General features: G+C 34.6%; 1 protein-coding gene across 1 annotated transcript; it reads left to right on the forward strand.

Annotated features, from left to right (window-relative positions):
• The first annotated feature begins 3,135 nt into the window (after positions 1-3,135).
• Positions 3,136-3,918, forward strand: LOC143546661 (zinc finger BED domain-containing protein RICESLEEPER 1-like). Its single transcript, XM_077038281.1, has one exon. The coding sequence runs from the start codon at positions 3,136-3,138 to the stop codon at positions 3,916-3,918; it is 783 nt and encodes a 260-aa protein (XP_076894396.1).
• Positions 3,919-11,631: the final 7,713 nt, after the last annotated feature.

The raw sequence follows: 11,631 nt of genomic DNA on the forward strand, positions 1-11,631 counted from the left end.
CCACTCTCTTATCTTCTCTATAGTAATGTTTTCTACGGATCTAACAGGATTCGTCGTCTGTCTTTTCTTTACATGTCCAAACCATCTCAATCTCCACTCTCTTATCTTGTCTAATGAAAGTCATTATATGTAAAATGAAAGTCTAATGAAAGACGTAAACAAGCTTATTGTATTTATAATTGTCTAATGAAAGTCATTATATGTAAAATGATGACAAAAATAACTGAATGGGTGTTTGAGATTCCTTATTTTACCTCCTTAAAACTTTTTCCCAAAATATAATAAGTCGCAATATTATGACTTATTAACTTATCATTTTACAAATAAATCATAACAACGAACACCTTTTATCTTTTTTAAAAGTTAATAAGTTATAAGTAGCCTAAATAAGCAATTCGAAACACCCCATAAGTAGAACATATTGTGTTATATATCTGACTAGTCACCATTAGGGGTGTACAGAGTCAAGCCACCCATGAGCTAATTAAAATTGGCTCGCTAAAATCTCCAGTGAGCCGAGTTTAAAAGAGATCGAGCCTAAAAATAGGCTTGTTTAATAAATGAGTTAGAACCCGATCGGGCTAATTTGCCTAAACGAGCCTATTATTTATACAATTTTTTTAATTAGTACACTTAATATATATATATATAGGGAAAAGATCAAATACAATAATAACTTAACGTACAATAGGTAAGCGAATCCATTTTTCACGAAATCGATCCATGAAATCACATCCAAACATCCCGGAATCGTCAATAAATATCCAATTAATCATTGGTTCACCGAAAAAAAACAGTTTTAGATGGTTAATCGATCAATTTTTCACTTTTTTTTTATGAAAACTGTTTTTGAGCGTTTTAGGTTTTTGGCTGAGAATTTTAGGGTTTGGTTGGACTTTTTTGAGCATTTAGTACTTTTGCCTTTGTTTTTTTGCCTTTGAGCGTCTCGTGTACCTATCGTACGTTAAGGCATTAGCGTACAATATCTCTACCCTATATATATAATAGGTTTTATTAGTATATGAAAATATAAAATTAAAATAAGTAAATAATTCATATTGTGACATATATTAGCCTAACTGAAAATCATGGGCCACTCTTTACCTTGTTTGATCTTAATTCAGAATCACTAACTTTCAGTGACCCTAATTAGGCCATAACGAACATAAAGAACAATCATATACCAACGAAAATGAAAAACAAACATACATATGTTTATTATTATATTTGAATATTGTACATTTGATTGAGATTTGAATAGGGGTGTGCATAAGTAGGTCCGACCCGAAAAAACCCGAACAACCGACCCGTAAAAACCCGATCCCGACCCGACCCTAATTAAATACTCATTAAATCGTTCCTCAATATTTTGATAAAGTCGGGTTCAGGTCGGGTTCGGTCTTATGCCCATAAAGACCTAAAATACCCGAAGACCGATTTTGGATCCCATCAGCAGCTCATGGCCCATAATAGCTGCATAACATAACCCTAAAAAAAGATGCACGACACAAATTATATTCCAAACTTACGTTCCATTATACTCCATTACATCTGATCGCTGATACTCTACTGCATTAAACTCCAATTCAATCTGCTCGTTGCTACTATGTTTGATCACCAACTCAACAGGTCTGCATTAAACCTTTATCATGAATCAGTTATTAATTTTTGATTGATCAATCACACAATTTTTGTAATACAACACTTGCTTTCAATACCTGTTGATCTTTATTGTGAACGAACAATACTTGCTTTGATCAATTACTACATAGTTGCTTCCAATAAATGTTTTACCTGCATTTATAAAACCTACAGTAAGTTATGCAACAATCACTATATTTTTATAACATCTATATTACGAAAATCAATTTCATATAATATATAATATTTGTATCATATAATATATAATCTGGCCAAACCCACTTTGATCAATTGATACAAACATGATCAATTGAATTGATCATGTTTGTATCATATTCATATGTTTTAATACTCTATTTTTTTGTTAATTAAACGTAGATGGAGTCAACGAATGTTGAAAATTTATCTAGTGACGAATCTCTCGGAAGAGATAAGAGGAAGTCCCCACCTGTTGTTCAAATAGAAACTGCAAAAAAGAAAAGTAAAACCACAAGTTCCAATAAAGCGGCAAGTTCCGGTATCACGAGCGCTTCCAAAAAGACGGGAGCTTCCAAAAAGACAGGAGCTTCGAAAAAGCCTAGTGTTTGGGTATATTTTGAGAAGTTTGTGGAAGAGGACGAGAAACAAAAGGCAAGATGCAAGCATTGCTCAGTTGAATTGGCAGCACATCCTAGGTTAAACGGCACATCAGCGTTGCGCCGACATGTCTTTAAATGCGAACAACACCCCGATTACATGAAAAATCAAAGCAACATATTTCTTAAAAAGAACGATGATGTTGAGGGTGGTTCTTGCGAGGTCAAAGCTTGGAAATTCAATGCTGAAGCATGTGACAGAGCTATAACCGAGATGGTCATACTCAATGAACTTCCTTTTTCATTTGTGGAGCGTGTGGGTTTTAGAAGGTTTTTGCAAACCTTGAATCCGAATTATAAGGCACCTAGAAGGACCATTGTTGGGAGGAATACTGGAAATATATATTTGGAGGAAAAGGCGAAACTGAAGTCGTTTTTTGCAAATAGTAATAGGAGGATCTGTCTAACAACTGACACATGGACATCGATACAAAATGTCAACTATATGAGTGTCACGGCTCACTTCATCGATGACAACTGGGTGTTGCACAAGAGGGTCATTAATTTAAGGGCATCACCAGTCACAAGGGTGAAGACATTGGTAGGGCTCTAATTCATTGTCTAAAGGAATGGGATATTGAAAACATCTTAACCATTACAGCAGATAACGCTTCAGCAAATAATACGGCAATAGAGTTTGTAAAAGGCAGGTTAGACAATTTATTAGGGGATGGGAGGTGAGATGCATGGCACACATTATCAATCTGATTGTGAAAGATGGATTACGTGATGGGACCACCCCAATTGAGCGGATAAGAAACGCGATTCGATTATCCGACAATCTCCGAAAAGACTAGACACGTTTAAAAGATGTGTTAAAGAAGAAAGGATTGAAAGTAAAGCATTATTATGTTTGGACATGCCCACCAGATGGAATTCTACATTTGACATGTTGGACAGGGCCGAAAAATTTGAGAAGGCGTTTCAAGCGTTTGATTTGACACACCCAAGTTTTAAAAATGATTTAGGTGATGGTTTTCCTAAAATTACATATTGGAGTTATGCGAGAAAGATAAGAGATTTATTGGGATTGTTTAAGATTAAAACCACCAATGCTTCTGCTACTAAACATGTGACTATTAACATGTTTTATAGTGAAATAATGGATATCTATAGGCATTTAAGAAAAATGAGAGATACAGACATTCAAAGTAAACTTATGGCTGATAAGATGCAGGAAAAGTTTGACAAATATTGGGGGACTAGTAACAAAGGTTTTAATTATATTCTCTACTTTGCCGCTATATTAGATCCTCGATTGAAATTGCGTGTTTTATCATTTGGATATGCGGAAGTATTTAGGGCTGAAAAAAGGAATGAGACAGATGAGCAACTTAAAAAAAGGATTGAGACAGCAGTTACATTTATAACAGATGAACTAGAGATAGTGTTTAAGCACTATGAGGATAAGTTAAATAGGGAAAGGCCAAGTTCAAGTCAAGCTTCTCAAAGGGTAAGTAAGGTTGCAGGTTCAACAGATGGATCGAGTAGTTATTTTGCTCAGTTTAAATCGGCTGGCGGTTCTAGCTCGTATGAAACTAAAAAAGAACTTCAGAAATACCTTGATGATATAGAGGAGCCTGATTATGAGGGATTTGACATTTTACAATGGTGGAAAGTTTCGTCTTCAAAAATCCGATAGTAGCAAAAATGGCGAAGGCTACGTTTACCAATTTACTAATAATTATTTGTTTCCTTTTAAATTAACTTATCATTCATTATAATTATTGTAGATATATTAGCTATCCCGGTTTCGAGTATGGCTTCGGAGTCGGCTTTTAGTACGGGCGGAAGAGTTGTGGAACCGTACAGAAGTTCTTTGACCCCTTCAATTGTTGAGGCATTAATATGCACGGGAGATTGGATTGGCACGTCAAGTAAGAAGATAATCAATGAAAGCCCGACTGATTTTGACGATATCGGAAAAGGTAGATTTACAATACATACACTATGCATGCCCTTTTTCAGTTCGTTTATGTGGTATTTATATTTAGTAATATATGGTTGTTTTTTTGTAGAAATTTATGAGAAAGCGGAACCGGGTAACATGAATCCAGGGGTCTAATAATAGGTGGTTGTGTGAATGTGGGTTTGAGGAACATTGCTTTAATATTTGAGATATGTAAAACATGAAGGTTGTTCGTTTTTTTTTGTTTTTTTATTATCGGTTTATTTTGTGTTTGCGAGAAAAACTATTGTTTGGTTTAGACTTCAGACGGTTTATTTTGTGTTTGATTACACTATCCGGTTAAAACTTTTAAGTCTCGTATATTTTAGATTATAAGTCTCATATAATGTTTGGTTCTGGCCAGAATCTTTGTAGAGAATCTCATATATTGTTTGGTTCTTGCCAATTTGAAGGATGAACAGAATAGAATGGCCGCCAGATCAGCAGCACTGCAGACTGCAGTGCAGCAGCATGTCAAAAAGGCAGCAGTGCAGCACTAAAACTAATATACCATGTGAAATTGTGAATTTAACAGGTGTGATTGAACAAATCATTTTTTTTTTTACTAAATATAAGGTTGCCTACTTGGCTTCTTAGATTTATGATTTTGAATCCAAAAATATGTAAATAATGAGTGTGATCAGTGATGACATTGTCAAGATACATTAACAACCAATAATTGGCACGGGAAGATTCTTTTAAGACTTGGCAATTTGGCATCATCTTCCTGAATCACAAGATGTATTTACCAACTTCCTAACCTACAATTTGGCTACAAACCTAATCTAACAGGCAAAAGATCGGTCAAAACATCCATTATAAAATAATTTGATCAAATAGTTAACAACAATCACATATGTTAATTAAGCATATATTTTAAATAAATTTATCAAGTTTCTTTTAACAAATTAATAGATGAAAATCTATAAAACAAATAAATAATAAATATGTTTTTGAAATTTAGTTTTGAAATTCTTTATAATTAAGCATAAGTTTATATTTCGGGTCCGGTTCCGGGTACGGGTTTTTCCGGGTATAAAAAAAACCTCTATTTTTTCATATAATCAATTATTTTAATGCTGATAATTTATATATTGGATTGGTTTAACAAATAATTAAGATAAACTTAAGCCCAACAAGTATTTTAATAAAAAAAAAATTGGCCTTCCTTTCGTAACCCTATAAAAAATCATCCCCCCTGCCTCCATTCTTCCATATCTCAGTATTTTCCCCTTTTTGCAATCAACTCAATTTAAAATTTCACCTGCAGGCTCTAATTTTCACAGGTATAATATTAAATATTTACTCTTTTGATATATTTTATTATTCATGTTTGCTCAAATCATGTATCAAATAAATATTTGTTTTTCCTTGTTAATTTAACATAGATGGATGTAAGGAGAGAGAGGAAGATTTCCACAGTCTGGACAGAGTTTGAGAAGTTTACTGATGAGGAAGACAGGAAAAAAGCAAGATGCAATCACTGCTCACAGGTTTTCACGGCAGACATGGCTATACACGGAATAGGTTTATTGATAAGACATCTTAAAATATGTCCACAACGACCTGCTAATCGAGAGGTCGCTTAGAAGATGGTTGCGGATAACTATTGAAAAATAAATGATTCAACTCTTTTTCTTTTCCCTAGACTTTATTTTTGTGTTTGGTTTGAACTTTGAAGTTTGTTATCGATCATCTTTATTCTTCTTTGAAATATTAAGTGATTAAGTTCAATATCGACCATATTATTTATGTTTTCATGATATTTATATAAGATTATTCAGTAAACAACAATTTCTAAACACGTTTACACTAAGGCATTTCATCGAACACTTGGAGTGCATACTAAATCAAACAACAAAGTAAACCTATATTGATTAATTTTGGTCCAAATTTAAGAAATCTAAATGTAGTAATCAACTTACAAGGAACAATCAAAGAACACATTCAACATAAGCTTAAGAATTTATAGAAAATTACCTGAATAGTTGTTTTGAAGCTTTGTTCGTGTTGCTTTATGAGTTTTTGCAACTTTATTCCATCCAGATCCTTGCCAATTGAATTGAAAGATTGAAAATTACCAGATTGACATATGTTAAACGGGTGTCGATCATATTGAAGACCGAAACCCGATAATCACCATCGGTCATGTAGCCGGGTTTTATATTCATATTAATCGGGCATCGGGTCGGGTCGGGTCGGGTTTATCAATGTGCACACCCCAAGATTTGAATATGAGATACAGGGCATCATACAATTTAATAAATAAAAATTGATGGAAAGGGCATGAAGGTAATAACACACCTTTGTTGACTTTATCTCTCCACATGCAAGGCACATGCCAATTCCCCCATCATTTTAAAATGTCCATAACTTTTTCATACGACATTATTTTATAAAAAAAAAATTCGCCATAATAATAAGCGTTTTTTTATATTCAAGAGTATCATATTGTTATATAAAAATAAAAAAAAAATTAATGGGTTTTTTAGTTGTGTTTTTTGTTCATTGTGTCATTGTGTAATATGTTGTTTCCATTGTGTCTTACCTTTTAGGCCATTGTGTTATACGTATTCACCATTGTGTTTTACGTTTTAGGTCATTGTGTTATACGTATTCATCATTGTTTTTTACGTTTTAGGTCATTGTGTTACGTATTTACCATTGTGTTTTACGGTTCAAGTTAAAGACACAATGTGTGCGAAAAGACACAATGACGAAAAAAGACATAATGAAAAGCGAAAAGACACAATGGTGTGAGAAAAGACACAATGACGAAAAAAGACACAATGATAAGCGAAAAGACACAATGGTGTGCGAAAAGACACAACGGTGTGCGAAAAAACACAATGACGAAAAAAGACACAATGATAAGCGAAAAGACACAATGGTGTGCGAAAAAACACAATGACGAAAAAAGACACAAAGATAAACGAAAAGACACAATGGTGTGCGGAAAGACACAATGGATTGCGAAAAGACACATGGCGAAAAAAGACACAATGATAAGCGAAAAGACACAATGGTGTGTGAAAAGACACAATGACGAAAAAAGACACAATGATAAGCGAAAAGACACAATGGTGTGCGAAAAGACACAATTGTGTGCGAAAAAACACAATGACGAAAAAAGACACAATGATAAACGAAAAGACACAATGGTTTGCGGAAAGACACAGTGGTGTGCGAAAAGATACAATGGCGAAAAAAGACACAATGGTGTGCGAAAAGTCACAATGGTGTGCAAAAAAACACAATGACGAAAAAAGACACAATGATAAGCGAAAAGCCACAATGGTGTGCGAAAAGACACAATGACAAAAATAGACACAATGATGTGATTTTTGTTTTAAATTTTATATAACAAAAATCATACTCATATTAAAGATAAAAAACGCTTGTTATTATGATGAACTTTTTTTTTAATAAAAATATCATACGAAAAAGTTATAAACGTTCTAAAATGATGGGGGTATTAACATGTGTCTTGCATGCGGAGAGAGAAAAAGTGTACAATTACCTCTATACCCTTTTTCTTTTGGTCTTCACTTGACACATGTCAATTATTTATGGCTTTTCACACTTCTCATTTTTGTTACCCTTTATAGAATAACTTGACTCGGTTAATTTACCCTAATTGGTTTTCATTAAACATAATTTACTAATAATAACCTTAATTACCTTTAATTGGTCAATATTGGCTCTAACTGACTAACAATGACCTTGATTAATCACAAATGATCTTTAATTGATCATCAATGACCCTAATTGACTATTAATGTCTCTTATTGACCGTAATTGACCCTGACCGAACATTAGTGGAGCAATTAACATGACTAATAACAATCAATGACTCTAAATGACCAACACCAACTCTAACTATCAGTCAACTATTAGAGACTAAATGTTAGCCCCTCATCTATAAAAATTTTCACACACTTGATAATATTAATATTCAATAATCATCGCCGCTCCTTTTTCATATACAAAAGCAGTTTCAAACCCATAAAACGATAGAAATCCCATCAAGTATGACTTTTAGGTTCATTACATGATTTTTAGGTCTAAGACTAAATATCGGTCCCAAATAAGGTGCATCACATAGTTTTTAGACTGATTTTCAACCCCTAATACTTTTATTAAAATGGTCAGATTTGCGCAAAATAAGTAGACTAAAAATCAGTCCTTGATATTTTCATATGCCAAATACATCAAAAGCTGAATATCAGTCCCTAATTTGATCCGTTTTGAGAATATTGAGAACTATTTTTCAGTCTCTAATATGTTCCTACCATGTTAGAGACTAAAAAATCAGTCGCCGTATATCCATGTCATTTTTCATTACGCATCTGAGACTAAAATTCAGTCGCCAATAAACTTACCTTCAAAACCTTATACTAGCTAGACATATTTGTGACTGAAATTTAGTCTCAATTAAGGTGTCATAGCATTAGAGACTAATTATCTGTCACTAGCATTAGCTAAATGAAAATCAGTCCCTAATATAATCGGTAACTGACCCCAATACTATGTATTCGAGATTGATATATCGGTCCCTCATAGTTAGTCTCTAATGGTCACTTTTTTTTTGTAGAATTATCATTCTTCAAGTTAATAAAATATCAAATATCTATAATATATATAACACAAATGGCAAAGACCTCTTAAATTTTAAGAAGTACAAAAAATTATACATAAGTATAACACACAATGCATAAATGTGGTTTTTTGATCACCTCTTCTATAAGCATTATGTTTGATCAAATTAATAAATACGGTTACAGTCAGATAACGTGATACAAAAAGGTTAATATAATGTACCATTACACGTGTACGGGCACCGGATTGCACACGTACAACTGTTATATGACGAGTTTACCGGCACCGGTTAAGTGCAACCACCTAAGTAGTAAAATGTAAAATATAAAATATAAAATACTTTCCTTTTCATGACAAGTCGTCACGACGAAACACCACCATGTTTCCATTAGGGATGAGATCGGGACCGTGCCGGTACCGACCAGTCCCGGTCCCGAAAATTGCAAATTCTTGGTACCGCTACCAGTACCGAAATATTCGGTTCGGTACCGGTACCGGTTCGGTACAAGTACCGGTTCAGGACCGGGACGGTACCGGGATTGAAGGAAACAATTCGGGAAATACCGGTCTCGTACCGTACCGGTACCGGTCCCGGTCCCGTACCGGTACCAAAACTCAGTACTTTGGTACCGATTCGGTACCGAAGGTACAAAATCGGTACCGGTACCGGTTGGTCGATTTTGCTCATCCCTAGTTTCCATAACAACAAAATGTCAAACCACCAAACCCTAACCCCACCACGGCCACCGTCCACGGCGGCAGCTCCTCCTTCGGCGTCGGCGAAACGTGGCTGTGAGGATACAAACTCGCACAATCAATCAGTGAACAAAGTGCAGGCGATTAAGCGTCGAGCAGTATTAAGTCAAGACATAATATTCAAAATATTATTGCCATCAAAAGAGATCGGAAAAGTGATTGGTAAAGGTGGACACTGGATTCAGAAGATTAGAGATGAGACCAAAGCTAATATTAAGATTGCGGATGTCGTTGCGGTTCGTTTGATTGATGTTATTATTGGTGTTGGGGAATTAGTCGAACCCGAAACCCGAAACATTTGATTTACAAGTTTAGGTTGTATCAGATTCTTGGTTCACTACAAACCACAAACACATACCTATAACAGTTCATATATATATATATATATACTCATATGACTTCCTGATTTGGTCTGCTGGTGACCAATTAAACATCCACAGTTCATGAGGAAACACAGACATAACACATCTAAGGAATATACCTTCGACCAAAACACATTAATAACGAGTAAGTTTCATCTCTATCAATCATCACTATTTTTCTTTTGTTAATTCTAAATATTTACTGTTTCTCCCATTGATAATAGGCGGCGATTGCGTGCTCGTGGAGACTGTAGGGAGTGTGAAGCCAGAAGTAGCAAGAGTGAATCAGATATATAAGCGAAATAGAAATGGAAAAACGGTTTTTAATGTAACTTGGTACATCTGGCCAGATGACACTACATGTGGACGGCTAGTGTTTCAAGGGAAAAACGAACTACTTTCTTCCAATTGGAAAGATACGGTGACCGCTGATTCCCTTATTGGAAAATCTACGGTCTATACATTTGACATCTATGAAAAGCTTGAAGACGTTGGTCCTAATGTTTTTTTCAGTCGTTCAAAGTATACATTTGACATCTATGATCACTTTTGGCCCTTAAGCGCATTTACTGAGGGAGGCGAATTTATTGCGATTTTAATGCATCAGATATTTAAAACGCATAACCTGTTCCCATGCGTATTAAATAATAAATGTATTAAATATCATTTATAACACATGCTCCTATTCTCAAGTAAAATCTAAAACTCCACTATTTAAGTGCTTCCATAATTCTATCTTATAGCACCAAAATCATCAAGATCTCATAATTTACATGTTAGTTTTGTAACAAAACCGTTGTTATTTTCGGATTTCTTTCTTTTCCTTATTTATTCTGCATTTTACGTTCCTTATATCTTATCTAACTTTAGGATGTACTTGGTACTTTGTGTTTTAGTTTTTGGTTTTTCTATGTTTTTTTAAAGATGTATTGGTACTTCAGGTTTTGGATTTTGGTTGTTCTATGAACTGTTTCAAGTATGAATGTTTGTTTTCTTATTAAGATGTTCTACTTTAGTTAAAAATTTTTTAATGTGCGTTTTTTTAAATCGGGCGCCTTTTTTGCGCTTATCGCCCGGGCGCTAGGTCTCACCTCAACGCTTTCGAGCACTTATCGCATTTGATAACTATGGGTGTTAGTATGAGCTTCAATGATCGATTATTGTTATGAGGAAAATGAGATTTAAGGCTTGTTATATGTGTTTTAGGGCAATTTTATAAAATGTTTTGGGTTGGGTGTTCTTATCTCGGTTTAGTTGGCTTTGAAACCCATAAATGCATGTTAGTGTATGAAAGGTCACCTATGAACTGCAAGTAGATCGAGTTTTCAGAACTTAAGAATTTAGAAATTTGTTAGTCACTCACTGTGAATGAGAGCGAGTGAGTCACTCGCTGAGCCCTTTAGTGAGTGATTCACTCGCCATAAATGATAGCGAGTCACTCGTTACCCCTTGTAGCCATTTGCATTAGCTAGTGAGTCACTCGCTAGGTAGTCACTCGTTGGGTACGCACTCGCTGTTGAGTCACTCGCTGTTTTCTTAAAACCTTGTGTCTAATGGAAACCAAATTGATTAACTTCGATAGGGGATCCTTGAAGGGTTGTCACATCCCGCCCAATTTAACAAGTTCAGCATATCTCGACTACGCAACCAAGGTGAGTTCATATCCCCACTTTTGATTACTTATTTTCTA

Source organism: Bidens hawaiensis, unplaced genomic scaffold (genome assembly GCF_021521415.1).
Source record: "Bidens hawaiensis isolate Kalapana, Puna unplaced genomic scaffold, B.hawaiensis_p1.1 tig00014409_1, whole genome shotgun sequence".
Taxonomy (NCBI): Eukaryota; Viridiplantae; Streptophyta; class Magnoliopsida; order Asterales; family Asteraceae; genus Bidens; species Bidens hawaiensis.